The sequence below is a fragment of the Vombatus ursinus genome, unplaced genomic scaffold (assembly GCF_900497805.2).
Source record: "Vombatus ursinus unplaced genomic scaffold, bare-nosed wombat genome assembly UNPS02014838.1, whole genome shotgun sequence".
Taxonomy (NCBI): domain Eukaryota; kingdom Metazoa; phylum Chordata; class Mammalia; order Diprotodontia; family Vombatidae; genus Vombatus; species Vombatus ursinus.
The window spans coordinates 2,732,640-2,750,631 of NW_020954616.1; the positions used below are offsets into that span (position 1 = coordinate 2,732,640).

The window sequence follows — 17,992 nt, forward strand, 5'->3', positions numbered from 1 at the left end:
GATAGATAGATAGATAGATAGATAGATAGATAGATAGATAGATAGATGATAGATAGATAGATAGATAGATGGCACAGGGTGAGTTGAAGGTGAAGGGGTGATACCTGGAAAATAAAATTAAGGGGTGAGAGAGGATTATACTGGGAGAAGGAGAAAGGGAGAAGTAGAATGGGCTAAATTATCTCACATGAAACAGAAAAGAAAAGGCTTTTACAGTGGAGGGGAAATGGGGGAAGGTGAGAGGGAATGAGTGAATCCTATTCTCATAGGATTTGGCTTAAGGAGGGAATAACATACACAGTGGGGTATGGAAATCTATCTTACTCTACAGGAAAATAAGGGGGGAAAGGGACAAGAGAGCAGGGGGTTGATAGAGGGGAGGGCAGATTGGGGGAGGGGTAATCAGAAGCAAACACTTATGAGGAGGGACAGGGTCAAAAGAGAGAATAGAATAAATGGGAGGTAAGATAGGATGAAGGGAAATATACTTAGTTTTTCACAACATGACTACTATGAAAGTGTTTTGCATGACTACACATCTATAACCTGTATCGAGATGCTTGCCTTTTCAATGAGGGTGGGTGGGGAGGGAGGAAGGGAAAAATTTGCAACCCAAAGTTTTAAAAACACATGTTAAAAATAAAAAAGAAAACAAAAAAAGAAAATATTTCCTTAAAAATTGGAATGGAGGCTTAGATTCTTAAAATCTAGCCACTGCTCAGATTCTTACAATCTAGTCAATAGCTTACTAATGTTCAGACTCCTTAAGAGTCTGCCCACTATGACAGATGTTCGAATAAACCTTGTCTTTGGCTGAAGGAAGGCTTGGGTCAAATTCTTTCAGGCAGGACCCACATGTTGTGATTTTGGGGTCTCAGCACCCTTAAACCTCAACATTTTGGTGGTCCATACAGGGAAACTGCCTAACCTCAAGTTCTTCTCCACCCAAGACTGGAAAGTATGTAAGCCTCTCCCACCTCTCCTTTCTTGCTCTGCAGTTGGGGTCACTCTCCAAGCACCAAGGTTTGGAAGTGCTTTTTGAGCAGACAGTTATGAGGCTATCTCACCCTCAGCCTGACCCTCTCAGACTCTTAGTCCACTGGGTCTGTTTGAGGCCATGGACCTGGGTACACCTTTGGCAGCAGAGAGGACAAGGACAGATGCCCTATCCAGAAGTGTATGTCCAATTCTGTCAATTCTCTTGGCACTAGGGAATTGGGGCAAACTGCAGTTGCTTTTGGTTCCCTGAGGCTTACTTACTCCCTTCCCTCTACAAGTCTGAATCCTCCTTCATGGAAGTTATAGGGAAGTTAGAACAGCTAAAAATGTCTTGGCAGATTCTGGAGGCTTTGATTGATCATTAAAGAATTTTGAAACTCCTCCTAAAAACCCTGGTCACTCATTTCTCCCACTCCCTTCCCTTGAGTCAAGAGGATACCTGTTAACTCCTCTCATAGAAGAAGAGAGTTTCACCCTTTACCCCTTCACCTTTGATTTTGCCCTCCCCTACTTGGGAAAGGAAGGAGGGGGGAGGGGCAGCAACTGCAGCATGGGCCCCACTGGCAATGGCCTTGGGCCCTGGGACAACCTTTGCCTGGAAGCATCACCCAGGTTCAGCACACCCTGCTCAAGGTAAAGAAGCTGGTGTCTGAATTTGGGTAAGCACGCTCTTTTTTTTTTCTTAAACAAGAAGTTTATTTAAACAACAAGATGTTTGACTTGAAGTGAAAACTATCTAGGATCAATTTTTTTATAGTAATTTATCTCTACTGAGAGACAGAGATTACGCTACATGTAACAGCTACATACAAAAATGTTAAAAAATCATCCTTGGTTTTACAATGCTAAAAGAAAAACATTGAAATTATCCAATCAAACAAGGTATGCAAGGATTTTTTTTGTGGGCTTTTGTTGTTGTTGTTGTTGTTGTTGTTAAACAGTGAGAGCAAAATAACTTACTGGAATATAAAGATAAAAGTTGGATGAGCACTCCACTAATGGAGAAAAGGGATATTTTCACAGAACCAGTTTGTTTTTCCCCTCCCCATCTCCATTTGATGTTGATTATAACATACCATCGGTCATTTAGTTAAAAAAAAACACATTATGCCTGATGCACGCTCTTTTTAAAGCTGTAGTTTTAACTGTTAATGAGATGTTGATTCTTCGTGTAAAGCAATCTGGGAATGCATTTAACAAAATTGAAGTCACCTGATCGATAGTGGGTTTGTTTCAAGTTTCAAATTGGTGAACTTTTTGTATTAATTATGCCAAGCAACTTTTCATAATTTGGTTACCACTAAAATAATTTGCTATTGTTGGTTATTGTTTTAATGTGTAAACTTGCCAAAAAGCATGTTTGGATTTTGTCTCACTGAGAAGTTGCAAGGATATAGAAATAATCTCTAATGATTGGTTTTTTACACCAGGACAAACTTAAGTTTGAGAAGTAAATCCTGGAAAAGTTTTTCCTAAACTGTGTTTAGTGAAACTTGCTGTTTGAGGTAAAAAAAACTCATAGGATTTTATTTTGAGTTGTCTGATGGGTCATAATCCATCGATAATCAATAATCCACCATCTGAGAAATGCCACCAGCTACTCAGAGAACGTGATACTGGTGGGGAGTCAGCATCAGGAAAAGCTGAGAGAACAATTTTAGCCTCAGTCTAAGATGGGATCCCCCTGGCTCAGTTTCCCCATTATGTTCCTTTGAAAAGTTACCCACTTGGCTATTCCTGAGTCTGGCTATGAGGTGGATTTGCTACTGTATGGTTGGAAAAATGAATTATCTGAATCCAAACAGAGCTAAGGATCTTTTCTCTTGTCATATCTGGGTCCTGCAGTCTTTTCTGTCAGATTTGTATCTTCCAGACTACAGGCCATTCACCTACAGTTGGTAGCAAACAGCAGGTACCATCCAATGTTCCCCCATCATTCCCTGGATGTAACCTGTGCTTGGTTCCAGTCAACATCCTCTTTGGGACCCCTTCGAGGCAGGGACAGCTCTATGCCCCTTGCCAGTAGGAAGCAGTTTCAGAAGCCAAGACTCTTACCCCAAAAGAATTTGGGTCCCATTTGTTTGTGGGGGAAATGATGAGGTTGGGATCTAGACCCCAAAAAGGAAAAACCCTGGACTTTCCCACTTGGCCAAATCTCTGGCTTTCACCTGAGGCTATAATCCTATCAACTGGCCTTTCATAGCAACTATGCTCAATCTCCCAATTCTGTTACCCTTAAACTAGCCTAGCCTTCCAATGTCTAACCTCCCTATGGCCACATGGTCCAGGTCCCTGGAGTTCTATTACTTCATAGACTACTTTACTGCTCCTAGATCCCTTCCATAGTTTTTTTGTATATAAGGCCTATCTTGTCTCCGTTAAGATGCTTAGATTCTTAAAATCTAGCCACTGCTTAGATTCTTAAAATCTAGCCAATAGCTTACTAATGTTCAGACTCCTTAAGAGTCTGCCTAATATGATGGATGTTCTAATAAACCTTGTCTATGACTGAAAAAAAAATGGAATGGAGCAAATGGAAGCTAGCAACTTCCTGAGAAATCAAGACATTGTAAAACAAAACCAATAGAATGAAAAAATAAAAGACATTGTGAAATATCTCATTGGAAAAACAACTGGCCTGGAAAATAGATCCAGGAGAGATAATTTAAAAATTATTAGACTATCTGAAAGCCATGATCAAAAAAAAAAAAAAAAGAAAAAGAGCCTAGACATCATCTTTCAAGAAATTATCAAGGAAAACTGCCCTGATATTCTAGAACCAGAGGGTAAAATAGAAATAGAAAGAATCCACCAATCACCTCCTGAAAGAGATCCCCAAAGGAAAACTCCTAGGAATATTGTGGCCAAATTCCAAAGTTCCCAGGTCAAGGAGAAAATATTGCAAGCAGCCAGAAAGAAATAATTCAAGTACTGTGGAAACACAATCAGGATAACACAGGATTTAGCAGCTTCTGCACTGAGGGACCAGAGGGCTTGGAATATGATATTCCAGCGGGCAAAGGAGATAAGATTACAGTCAAGAATCACCTACCCAACAAAACTGAGTATAATCCTTCAGAGGATGGACATTCAGTGAAATAGAGGACTTTCAAGCATTCTTGATGAAAAGACCAGAGCTGAATACAAAAATCGACTTTCAAATATAAGACTCAAGAGAAGCATGAAGAGGCAAACATGAAAGAGAAATCATAAGGGACTTATTAAGGTTGAACTATTTACACTCCTACATGGAAAGATTATATTTGAAACTCATGAGACCTTTGTCAGTATTAGGGTAGTAGGAGGGGGAAAAAATTATATGTATAAATAGATTGATAGATAGAGGGTACAGAGTGAGTTGAAGATGAATGGCTGATATCTGGAGAATAAAATTAAGGGGTGAGAGAGGATTATACTGGAAGAAGGAGAAAGGGAGAGGTAGAATGGGGTAAATTATCTTACATAAGACAGCAAGAAAAGACTTTTACAGTGGAGGGAAACCAGGGGAAGGTGAGAGGGAATGAATGAATCTTATTCTCATTGGATTTGGCTTAAGGAGGGAATACCATACACACTCAATTGGGTATGGAAATCTATCTTACCCTACAGGAAAATATGGGAGAAAGAGATAAGAGAGTGGGGAGATGATAAAGAGGAGGGCAAATTGGGGGAGGGGATAATCAGAAGCAAACACTTCTGAGGAGGGACAGGGTCAAAAGAGAGAATAGAATAAACGGGGGGTGGGTTAGGATGAAGGGAAATATAGTTAGTTTTCCACAACATGACTACTATGGAAGTGTTTTGCATGACTCCACATATATAACCTGTATTGAGTTGCTTGCCTTCTCAATGAGGGTGGGTGGGGAGGGAGGAAGGGAGAAAATTTGGAACCCAAAGTGTTAAAAACAAATGTTAAAAATTGTTTTCACATGCAACTGGGAAATAATATATACAGGCAATGGAGTATAGAAATCTATCCTGCCCTACAGGAAAATAGAAGGGGAAGGGGATAAGAGAAAGGAAGGGGGGGGAGACAAAAGGGAGGGTAGATTAGGGGAAAGGGTATTCAGAATTAATGCCATCTTGGGGTTGGGGGAGGGGAGAGTTGGAGAGAAAATTTGGAACTCAAAATCTTGTGGAATTGAATGTTGAAAACTAAAAATAAATTTAAAAAAATAATAAATTCTCTGAAATCATGGACCCTTGCTGCTGCCAAGGTTCCCATTATTTCTACCTCAACAACTCTGAACTGAAATTGTTGGTCAGAACCAGATCCAGAAGGACAGTTATTGTTGGCATTTTCCTCAACTTCTGAAGGATGAAATTATCATTAATGCATGTCACAGATTTTTCACTGCTTAGTTTTTGTCATTGAGAGAGAGAAAGCTATAGCAGTTGTCAAGATAATTAAAGTCTTCCAGGGCTCCTTCCAAGATAGATTTGGAATATGTTTCCTGAACTACTATTCTAATTCTTCCTTCTGCATAAATGGTCTGTAGTATATATTCCTATGACTAAATAATTTCTGTTTTTCTCTTCCTTGATTTTTGTGCATTTTTATTATCCCCCCTTTAAATTCCTAGATTCCTCACACAAGTATGTTATATCCTCTTAATATTCAGTGCTATTCTACTATCTCCTTTACATATTGTGTTCCTTCTGAATGGTATAGAGTGGACCCTGACTTCTCAAATGCTATTCCAGTAGATTATAAGCTCTTTCAGGACCTTCCAAGCTGGAAGGACTTGAAACATAAGTCCAGTGATAGGCTATCTGTCTATTGCCTAAGCATCAGCCTAGTAGTTTTTGAAGAGACTTGTCATCAGGTGTCTGGCTGTAGAGGTGATTTTTTTTTACTTTTTTGGCTATAGCAAGCCAGAAGACTACATTGTAGAAGGATCGCAATTTACCAAAGTGGACATGCTAACACTGACATAATTATACACTCTTATAGTATATGAAAGAGGTTCCATTTGAACAAGGTTTACTCTTGCACAACCATATTCTAGTTGTGGCTGCCCTTTCAATCTCCACCAATTTCATAACTAGGTGGCACAGTGGATGTAGCACTAGATATGGAGTCAGGGTGACCTTAGTTCAAATCTAGCCTCAGACATATACTAGCTGTATGACTCTGGGCAAGTCACTTAACCTCTGTTTCCCTCAATTTCCTCATCTATAAAATAAAGATAATAATACCACCTACCTCAGAGGGTTGTTGTGAGGATCAAATAAGAGGTATTGATCAAATATTTGTAAAATGTGTTGGAGAACTTAAAGTGCCATATAAATGCTAGTTATTATTATTAATTATATAAAAAAGATAACATATGAAATTACTTTGAATATAATATGCTATACAAATATAAGAATTATTGTTGCTATTTTACCAAAGTTGAAAATGATTGAGTTTTTCATATTTATCTCATTGGCATTTCTCATGAAAGCCATGGGAATTTGAGGATAGTGTACTCAAACTGCAGAACTGGATGGGTGTTCACAAGAGCACCTGAGCATCATGCTAACTGCATGCTATAGCAGGACATGATCTCCTAGACAAGTAACTTTTGATGAGTAGGGTTCTGGCACTTTCCTAGGTGACTACTTTGGGAGAAACAGCAGAGAGGCTCATTGAGTCCCACCCAGATGCCACTGATGACTTGCGGCGGCAGCGGACAGAACTTGAAGAGGCCTGGGATAATTTGCTTCGGCACACAGAAGAAAGAAAGGATGACCTGAGTGAGGCACAGAAGCTCTACTTATTCCTCAATCAAGCCAAGTGAGGGGCAGAGCTACTTGTGGGGGGCAGGGAAGGGGGTGGTGACCATTACACATTGATGACCATTATGGATGGTAAATTGTTCCTGCCCAGGGCACTTCTCTGATCTGTGACATTGCTGAGGTCTAAAGGTATTGTCATTCCTTAGAAAGGGTACCAAAAATACATGCAGGTTATTTGTCAAAGCATCAAGTGATTGGGTCTAGAAGAAAGAACCCACAAGTAGAAATTAAGAGACCCAGTTTCAGATCCCAACTCTGAGTCACCTACCTCTCTGAGACTTACTAGACTTACTAGATGGCCTCTAAGGTGCCTTCTGGCTTTAAATCCATGATCCTATGATTTTAAAAGGGGGTTGGACTGATGAACTATTAATTTTATTATGTCTAGTTTACAAATGGAGGAACTGAAGCCCAGCAAAGTCAAGGAATTTGCCAAAGTTCCTATGAGTAACACACATAAAATCTAGATTTGATACCTAGGTCTTTTAGTGCCAAATTTCATGCCCTTTCCATGACATTCTAAAGCCACTCAGTCATACTACCTAGCTTACTGAGTTGCTATGAAGAAAGTTAATTGGGAATCTTAAAGAGTTATTAAAATGTGAGATGTCATCATGAGAGGAGTTATAAGGTGAGTAAGAAACAGGTTTCACAGTTGGCTTCTGAAGATCTAATGATCTTTTCTCATTCATTGCCTTTCTTGATCTCTCTGCAGTATTTGACACTGTTGAATGCCCAGGTCTCCCAGACACTTAATTCCCTCTGGGTTTTCAAGAACCTCTTGGTTCTCTTCCTAATTGTCCATCACTACTTCTGCCCCTTCTCAGTCTCCTTTGCTAGGCTGTTATTCACAACATGCCTCCTAATTATAGATATGCCCCCCCCAAGGCTCTACCTTGGGCCATCTTCTCTCACTTATATCAAGAATGGAGAGGTCTCTTCTCATTTCACCTTATGAATACAAATGTTTGTTTCCATAGGGAAATACTGTCATGGATCAGTGGCATCCGTGGCCCTGTGTCATCAGTAGAATTGGCTGAAGACCTTACAGGGACTGAGATCTTACTAGAGAGACACCAGGTAGGGCCATATGCATCCATGATATTTTCCTTTGATGTATCTGTTTTGGTTCTGGCTGGGCTCATCTTCTGAAGTAAATGGTTTCTTCCTCCCAACTGGTAGGAACACTATGATGAGATGAAGGCTGAGGCTCCTGCTTTCCAGGCCCTGGAAGACTTTGGTATAGACCTTCTGAGCAGTGGGCACCAGGCTAGCCCTGAGATAGAAGGGAAGCTACAATATGTGAAACTTGAAAGAGATGATCTGGAGAAATCTTGGGAGCGGAGAAAGAAGATGCTTGATCAATGTCTGGATTTCCAGGTATAGCCAGTTTCACTGGGTCTTGGCTTTGATTTGTCACGTGTATACAGTCTATGTTCACTGTGACATCTTCTTAGAACACTGGCCTTCCTCTGCTGTTTGTGATGATTCAGCTCTTGTTTATCCCCTTTGTGAGTTGATAATTCCTCCTAACCTCAAGTTTGACCCCCTCTTACTCAAACTATAGACAAAAGAGCCAAACAAGAAGGGGATTAGAATTGACTAGAGAATAGGGTGGTTTTGTACTCAAGAATGTTGAATTATGATTTCCACTATATTCTAAAGAGAAGGAAGGACAGAAGGAAAGAAAGAAGGAAGGAAGGAAGGAAGGAAGGAAGGAAGGAAGGAAGGAAGGAAGGGCTTATTAAGTTCTTACTATGTGCCAGGTACTGTGCTAAGTGCTAGAGATTCAAATACAAGCTAAAAAAAAAGAAAGTCCCTGCCCTCAAGGAGCTTACATTCTATTAAGGAAGACAATATATGAAAGGGAGCTGAAAAGAGTAGGGGGTGGAAGTTCAGAAGCCAGGAATAGCACCAGGAGGGAATGAAGGCCAGCCCAAAATGTTCCCCAAAGATGGAATAAGAACTCCAATAGGAACTTATTAATGGGAGAAGGGATGTTCCAGGTTGAGAATCTGCAGGGGTGGATGGATATTCTAGGACAAGGAGATCCCGATCACTGAGGGAAACTCCAGGTTAGAGGGAGGAAAGAAGGAAGATAGAAAGGTGGAATGAAAGAAATAAGACTGGAAAGATAGCCAGGCTGTGAAGGCCTTTAAATTCTAGAATGAGAAATTTGTTTCCCTTGATGTTAATCCTATTTCTTCATGAAGCACATCAGGAACTGTGATGTTGACTTCCAAATGTGGTGACTCCACTGTCATTGTTGGCAAAAAGACTGTGTTATAGAAATATTAACAGATTTTTTTTCTTTTGATCGCCACAGCTATTCCAGGGAGACTGCGATCAAGCAGAGAGCTGGATGGTGGCCCGAGAGAGTTCTCTGAGGACAGAGGACAAAAGCTCCCTAGATAGTTTGGAGGCCTTGATGAAGAAGCGTGATGATTTAGATAAGGCAATCAATGCCCAGGTATACAGACCAAACTGTGTCTCTATGTCTAGACCCTCTGGGTGCCTTTGGCTATGCCTGCATGAAGGGTTAGCTTAGAGTAGTAGAATTTGGGAAGCTAGAATGAGACCAGAGCATGTCCCCTAAACAATCTGTTTAATAGCTAGGACCAAGAAAATGCAGAGACAGTGGCAGCTAGAGTCACATTCATGATTGTCTGAGAGGTGGCATAGTATGGTAGAGGGATGACTAGACATGGAATCAAGACAACTGACTTTTGAATACCAGCTCCATGATTCATTTACTCAGTCATCTTGCTCAAGTGACTCAAACTCTTTTGACCTCAGTGTATTCATTTGTAAAATTAGGGGGTTGGATTGACTTATCTCTAAGTTCCCTTCAATCTCTAAATCCTATGATGTTCTCTGAACCTCAATTTCCCCATCTGTAAATGAGGAAACTAGTACTTGTACTACCTATTTCTCTAGTTTGTTGTAGGTAAATCTTAATATTAATATTCTCTAAATATTAAAGAAGGAAAGAAGCATTTGTTAAAGGCCTACTATGGACCAGGCACTGTGCTAAGTGTTTTACAAATATCTTCTCATTTGATCCTCACAACAACCCTAGGAGGTAGGTGTTGTTATGATCCCCATTTTACAGAAGAAAATGAGGCAGGAAGAGGTCAAGTGGCTTGCTCAGGGTCATACAGCTAGTAAGTGTCCAAAACCAGATTTAAACTCAGGTCTTCCTAAATCCAGGCCCAGAGCTCTATCCACTACAACCACTCAGTGGCCTCTCATTAAAAGCAAGGAAATGGACAATATTCATATTCATTTGATATAGGGTACTTAGGGAGCTCACTGAGACTTGAATTTGGGAGTCATATTGGCTCTTGAGCTAAAGGATAAGTGTTTCCAGCTTCCCTAGTTATATAGGTGCTGGCCAACTGAGATCCCCATTCAGATTAGGGTTTGGAGTACAGCTAAGTCATAGTTAGAATAGATTTCATGAATTCTTAAAATTAGGCAGCTCCTCTAAATTTTCCTTTCATTTTTAGAACATAAAGATGTATAGGGAAACTCATAATTTAGGTAAACCTTTAGTTAAGCAAAAAAAAATCTATCATTTATCACTATCAGTATGTTTTATAGGTTATATCTGTATGTTATAGCTAGGTATACTATGTTATATAAAACATAAATACATGCATGTTATATATCTATATGTTATGTACTACAATATATCTATGCATTATATCTGTATTATATACACATATATCTGCACATACATACATACTTATTTGGAAAATTAAGATGTTTGTGTATATCACATATGTATATATGTGTGTATAAAATCTATTATCTAAAAATTTGGGAAATTAGGGAGTATGAGCATATGTACATGTATATGAACAAATGTATGTGTATATCTGTGTGTATTTATATAATGTGCGAATATCCCAATTTCCCAAACAAATGAATTTTTATATAATTATTCACTGTATAGAAGAGCTCATCCTAGAATTCTAGGATTCCATTAAATCACAAGCTCCTCTGGTTCATTTTAAATATGATCATTTAAAAAAATGATTTACATACATCTCTTCAAGAATGCACACAGGCTGCAGATTTATGGATCATTGCTTGTAAATTTTTCATATTATTCAGTACAAATCATGAATACCAACTGCGTAAGAGAGTTATTAAATGGTCTGCAAATGGGAGGAAAAAAATGCTTTTTTGAAACCTGGACCAGAGCCAGGTGGAGCAGGGGGGAAAAAAATGAAGAATAAAGGAAGAAAAGATCTTCCTTGTGTGGTATAGGGTTGTTTTTGTCTCCACCTAGTGCATTCTGAAAATTAATGAATTAATGAAAAAGCATTAATAAGTGCTTTCAAGCTGTTAAGCCCTATGCATACAAAAAGAAATATGATAAGGAAATGCAAAATACAATGCAAAATGAATAGCTAGACAGTCCCTGCCCTCAAGGAGCATACATTCTAATGGGGCATGCAACTCATATAGAAAAGTTCAGTTGTAGGATTAATGGCAAGGCCCAGTGCTCCTTCAGCATCATCAACAGAGCAGACAGAAAGGACCTGTTCCCCTTTCCCAAGATATAAACGAGCAGGATGTCTAGGAAGGAGGGCTTGGTTTCTCATTTAAGGCTTGGGGGTGGGGTGGAATATCTGTGCCATACAAATCAATTTACTCTCAATGACTCTGCAACTATAGTGCTTGATCCCTATCTATAGTGCTAGCTGAAGAAACTGAGTCTTAGAGATATAAAGTCAAATGACCATAGTTACAAGACTATTAGCAATCATAGCTGGGATTTGACCCAGGTACCCTGACAGGTACCCTCAACATTCTTTCCCTTACACCATGTTGCCTCCCACTTTTCCTTTGTCCAGGAAGAAAAGATCAATTCACTGAAAAGTTTTGCAGAACGACTCATAAACGATGACCACTATGCCAAAGAAGAGATTGCTGACCGGCTCCAGAGGGTGCTAGACAGGTCAGGAATCACCAATCATTTCCTTCTACAATAGGCGGTTTTTGGTGTCCAATGGTTTCTCTCTCCAAGATTGTTTGCTAGGTGGGGTCAGATGAATAGTCAGTCAATCAATAAGCATTTATTAAGCATCGATTTTGTTCCAAGTATTATGCTAGGGATAAAAAGATGAACGTTTTTAAAAAGCCCTGTCCTCAAGACCTTAGTTTGGGGAGGCAATTAGCATCCTTATTTGCTTATTACTCCATAGTAAATTCTGGTACAACTCATTGGCCTAACTATGAAAAAGTCCAAAAATACCCTCTGTACTAGGAATGTTTTCACCTGAGACAAGAACAGTTGAGGTGCAGGGCATATATTGGCGGAACATTGGCCCTGAGAACAGTGCAAATATGAATGCGGTCTAAGAAAAGGAACAATTTTATTTTTGTCCTCATAGGGATTCAGGAGAATAGAAGAATTTATGAGAGGGGGCCAAAGTGACAGGATCCTGGGGTGGATATGGAGGCATTAATCTGGGGAAAGTTGTTTGTGATGGTTTAGGCCTAGACTAGACCTCAAGGTAAGGTAAGAAATGTTTCTCTCACCTCTCCCTGGATGTAGGTGCCCTGTGACAAAGCCCCTTTCACTTTCTCCTAGTTAATATCTCCAAATCCACTGTTTCATAAAAAAATTTACTTTAGAGCTAACAGATTTTGAAGTATCTACTCTCACCCCTTCTTTTACAGAAAAGGAAATTGAGAGCCAAAGAGGATGAGTGACTTACCCAAGCAAGGTCACGGTGGTCTAACTGGGCCTTGCATACTCACATTTCAAGTCTAGCTTTGCTCCCCTCTGGGTGACTGTGTGTGGTTTGTCCTTCATTCTTGAAGAGGATCATGACATGAGGGAGATGATGATATGACTTGTAATTGAATTGGATTTGAATAAGAGACGGCTGTGTAAGAGAAGTTGGAAGGAGGAGTAGGAATGAGGGAAACATAGACTCAGGAAATACCAAGCAGCGGCAGCAGTGGGGAAGTGCAGAAAGCAGCACTGTGCCATGAATGGGAAGAGCACTGAATTCTGAGTCCAAGGACCTTTGTTGGAACATTTACTAGCTATGTGACCTTGAACTTACCTCTCTGTACCTCAGTTTCCTACACAATGAAGAGATCAAAATAGATGAACTCTAAGGTCCTTTATAGCCTTAAATCCCTGCCCCTATGATCTACCAGGAGGGAGAGATCACTTCTGGCTAAGGACTAAAGCCTGAGAGGAGACAAGAGCTCGCAGATAATCATAGGAGGATTTTAAATGAGATATGCAAAAGAAGGGGCTTACTTTGAGAGATGAGTGGGAGAAAGAGGTGGGTTCTGGAAATAAACCATTGCTCTCATCTCTGTCATTTTCATTACCAAGAAGCCTTTAATAAATGTCAAATCACGCATGAAGCTGGTGTTGCCTATGAGACCTTCCACAAATAGTCAATCAGTCAATAAAATTTTAAGTGTTTACTATGTGCCCGGCACTGTGCTAGGTACTGGGGTACTATATATTGATCAAACTAATATTTGTACAGAATGAGCTTCACAGTTACCTCTTCATTTGCTGGGGTTTATTGGGGGAAGGTCTCATTTTTTTAAAGATCATTCATAGAATTCCATAATGTTTGCTGCAGTTTGTCCTTTATAGTTTGGAATGGAGCTATGAAGATCATTTATATCCAACACCAGAAACTGCACTTAGAAGATGTTCAATAATTGTTTGTTGAATTAATAAATAAGTTAGTCATTAGTTAGTTGTTTGAAGAAATTGCTGTAGTCTAACTTCCCATATAATTCAGAATTCCCTTTTATAATGGTAATCCAGCCTCTGTAATGAACGATTGTATAAAATGCATACAGGAAGAATAGTAAGACCAGTAATTCAATAAAAATAAATTTAATATTCCAGGGCTAAGAGCAATTTAGAGTGAAACATGGGAGCCATTGGTTTGAACTGTCTTCCTGAACAAAGAGAGTGTGATGGTAAAAGGACCATGGCTTTCTCATAGCAGGACAGTAGAACTTTTATTAAAGCAACATAGATAACATAGATACACATATAGTCACAGGGTATCTCCTTTAAGAAAGTAGTCTCTCTTTTCTCTCCATCTTGAAGGTGTCTTGTGTATTCCATAGGAACAATGGCTAGCTCCTATTAGGATTAACCTTATAGGTGTGCTAATCTAAATTTCCAGATAAAAGATAGTGTTTTATTGTCCTGGAAGCAAGGACCGAAGTGGTGAGGGCTTAAGGGAACTGAATAAAGGAAAATATCACTTCTCATTTTACCTGAAATGGCCAAATTCTGAGATGAAGGTACTCGAGTCAACAGAGGGGAGGTACTAGCCTTCTCTCCCAAAAGGTTGGCAATTAGAGGCAACCGTTTTCCTATGATCAATTTAGAGAAGATTAGTAGAAGAGGTAGACATTGGGGAACAATTTGAATAACACTAGCCAGAATTTATATAGCACTTTAAAGTTTGCGAACAGCTTTACAAATGTTATTTCAGTATCCTCGCAATAACCCTGCAATGTAGATGCTATTACCTTTATTTTGCAGATGAGCAAACTGAGGAACAGAGAGAATAAGCAACTTGTCTAGTATCATACAGTGATCTAAAGTGTCAGAGGCAGGATTCAAACTCAGGTCTTCATGACCCAAAGTCTAGCATTCTGTGTATTGCACCACCTAGCTGATAGACTGTTTTTAAGGTCAAGGAGGATATCTTAGGACTATGCCCAATATGGAAATAAGGAAATGGATGAAAGAATGAAAGAGCTTCAAACAGGTATGTCTGAAACATACAAGAGTGGAAAGGCCAAATTGGAACATAAATAAAAGTGAGGGCAAGAGGGGAACCAGAGTCCCCTAGGGAAGGATTTTGAGATAGAAGAGTGACTTACTTGGTCTCCTCCATCAGGTGGAATGCTCTCAAAGGACAGATGATTGCAGATAGAGCCAAGCTTGGGGATTATGCAGACCTAAAACAATTCTACCGTGACATTGAAGATCTGGAAAACTGGATCAGTGAGATGCTGCCCACAGCTTGTGATGAGTCCTACAAAGATCCCACTAATATCCAGGTTGGCTTATGGTGATTAGTTAAATTTCTGGGCATGGGCCCATTTCCTAAATGTAGTCTATTAATCATTCAACCATTCCTTGAATACTAAACAACCTAGGTAAGAATAAAAGGAGGAGAACTGAGAGATCCAGAGGAAGAGGCACACTGGCCTTGCCCTCTGGGATTACTCAGTCTAATTAATGAAGGATTTCTATACCCAAGAGAGGCCACCAACCCTTAGAAATCCTCCACTCGGATGATTTGCCTAGGGGGCCTTTCCCAATGAATGTGGAGAATCCCTTATACCCTCCTTTTCTAGATAGGTTGGTAATATTGTTGCCTCTGTCTTGTCTCCAGAGAAAGTACTTGAAGCATCAGACATTTGAAAATGAAGTCTATGGCCGGATTGACCAAGTTGAAAGTGTCATCAATCTGGGGAACTCCCTTATTGATCGGGAAGCATGTGATGGCCAGGAGGAAGATGTGAAGGTATAGGGGTAATGCCTTCAGGTCATGGTAGGGGCCTGGGTGTAGGGGATTTATGTATTCTAAGAAGGCAGATGGTCTAAAATTCCTTATCCCTTCCCTATTTCTAGGAATAGGAATGATTTAGTTAGCAATCCTGTCTATTGCATGTAGGAGACGAGACCTGAGGCTCTGAGGCTTTTTCATCCTAGAATCACACACCTTTTGTCCCTTTCCCCACAACAATATTTGGGATTTCCATAATCAACTTGATCTCACATTTGTAAAACTAGACTGCCATTACAACCATCTATGCTGTACATGCTCTATGTTCATAAGACCAGTTCAGAACTCCTCCTCAGGACCCTCTTCTATTTCCCTATTCAATTTGATTCCCAGTGTTAGAACCAGTAACCTAAAAATAGAAAGCAATATCTCTCTCCTTCCTAGTTCCTCCCTCCACCCCCATCATTCTCTCAGATTCTCCAAGGGTCTGGTTCCCACATAACATCAAAGTATAATACATATATACATACACATAGATAGATAGATAGACAAATAGACAGATAGATAGAGATAGATATATAGATGTGTAGATATCTGTATCTCTCTCTATAAACACATATACACATATATGTGTATATGCATATATATACACACATATACATGCATACAGACAGACAAAACACAATATACATATCTACGCATGTATCTATATCTCTATAGCTGTATACAGATATATGTATACATATGTACATATATACATATACATGTATACATATGCACATACACACATATATATCTGTGGCAGGAACGACTGTCTGAGCTGAATGAACACTGGAACTCCCTGCTGGAGAGAACTAAAGACAAAGGGCAGAAGCTGAACGAGGCAAGCCGACAGCAGAGATTCAACACCGGCATTCGGGACTTTGAATTCTGGCTCTCCGAGGTAATTAGTCTGGAGACAGGAGTTGGGGAGAAGGTTGTGGGGGGAGGAGATAGTCTAGGTAGGAAGATGGAGAGAGGTTAGAGTCTTGTAATGAAACAATACTGGGATCTTCCCAAGAATTAAGAGATTGAGATAGGAACTGAGTACCCATTATAATTACGAATTTTGGCAATGATGATGGGAGACCATGTGCAATAGACAATCAAAAAGAGAAATGAAGCAGGGCCAAGTCTAGTCAAGACTGAGGCTAAGAGAAAGGAAAGCATAGTGAGAAAGAAAGGGGCTTCAGCTGGGCATGAGATTTGGGGACCCAGGAAAGAAGTGATTTTAGAACAACTTAGAATCTAAATGTTACTCCTAAATCCCATCTCCACATACAGAATGGAGCTCTGTAATTGGATTATTGAGTTCTACACTCTTGTTAGCCTTTCTGTTATGCCAAAGTGTAGATAAAACACATACTGTTCAAAATGCTGGGAGAAACCTTAGACATCATCTTGTCCAGCCCCATCATTTTAAAGATGAATCTCAAAGTGACTGGCTAAGTAATTTTTCCTTTCCCTAGTTTTCCAAGTCTATAGCAAACCTAACTTTTAACTTTTTAAAATCATCTTGTTTTATCCCATAATTCTTCAAAACCCTCACCTAGTCTAGATCAAATGAGATAACATATGTAAAGTGCTTTGCAGACCTTAAAGTGCTATGTAAACACCAGCTATTATTATTATTATTGTTAGTAGTAGTCTCATCAGTGTCTCCCCTCCTATCCTTCATGGTCTCCCCTCCCCCAGCAAATGGCTGTTGGGAATCCCTTTACTTATGTTCTCATTCTGGCATTTATGTTGATCTGAAAGACTGGAAGCACAAGAAAGCAGGAAGAGTCCTCAGAGTAACAAGGAGGACAGTGCATGTGTTGCTATTAGTTTATTAGCCCCTCCAAAAAACTGTTTGACTTCTTGTAACTCTTTATGATTTCCTTGGATTTTCCCAGGGTCCTCTTGAGAGGAACAAACTTTCTATTAGAAAAATATTGTGGGTCTTTTTTTCTTCTTTTCATTATATTAGTGATCACTAGATTGAGAAGATAGTGCCTAAGGTAGACATGAGGCCACAGATTCCTTGTCAGGATGGAAAGTCAGAGGATGGTCATCCTCCTTGAAGACTGATTTTAACCAAATAACAGTTTTCCCTTCACTGCTCTATCCATCCATCCATTCATCTATCTATCTATCTACCTATCTATCTATCTATCTATCTATCTATTCTATCTATCTATTCCATCTACCTATTTATTCTATCTATTCTATCTGACTATCTATTCTATCTTTCTATCTATCTATCTATTCTATCTACCCATATATTCTATCTATCTATCTTTCTATCTATTCTATCTACCTATCTATCTATTCTATCTATCTTTCTATCTATTCTATCTACCTACCTATCTATTTATTCTATCTATATATTCCATCTACCTATCTATTCTATCTTTTTATCTATTCTATCTACCTATCTATTCTAGCTAGCTAGCTAGCTTGCTATTCTATCTACCTGTCTGTCTATTTATTCTATCTATCTATTCTATCTACCTATCTACCTATCTATTCTATCTATCTGTTTAACTATGTATTCTATCTACCTATCTATCTATTCTATCTTTCTGTCTATCTATTCTATCTGCCTATCTATTCTATCTATCTATCTAGCTATTCTATCTACCTATATATTTATTCTATCTATT

General features: G+C 39.3%; 1 protein-coding gene across 1 annotated transcript in view; it reads left to right on the plus strand.

The window, feature by feature from the left end:
* Positions 1-17,992, plus strand: part of SPTA1 (spectrin alpha, erythrocytic 1) — a 100,946-nt gene that overhangs the window by 42,812 nt on the left and 40,142 nt on the right. The window contains exons 26-33 of the mRNA XM_027840081.1: positions 6,597-6,778; positions 7,761-7,860; positions 7,963-8,160; positions 9,107-9,250; positions 11,646-11,749; positions 14,694-14,856; positions 15,195-15,326; positions 16,114-16,251. Coding sequence (XP_027695882.1) covers positions 6,597-6,778; positions 7,761-7,860; positions 7,963-8,160; positions 9,107-9,250; positions 11,646-11,749; positions 14,694-14,856; positions 15,195-15,326; positions 16,114-16,251 — 1,161 coding nt within the window. The remainder of the gene's footprint in view (positions 1-6,596; positions 6,779-7,760; positions 7,861-7,962; positions 8,161-9,106; positions 9,251-11,645; positions 11,750-14,693; positions 14,857-15,194; positions 15,327-16,113; positions 16,252-17,992) is intronic.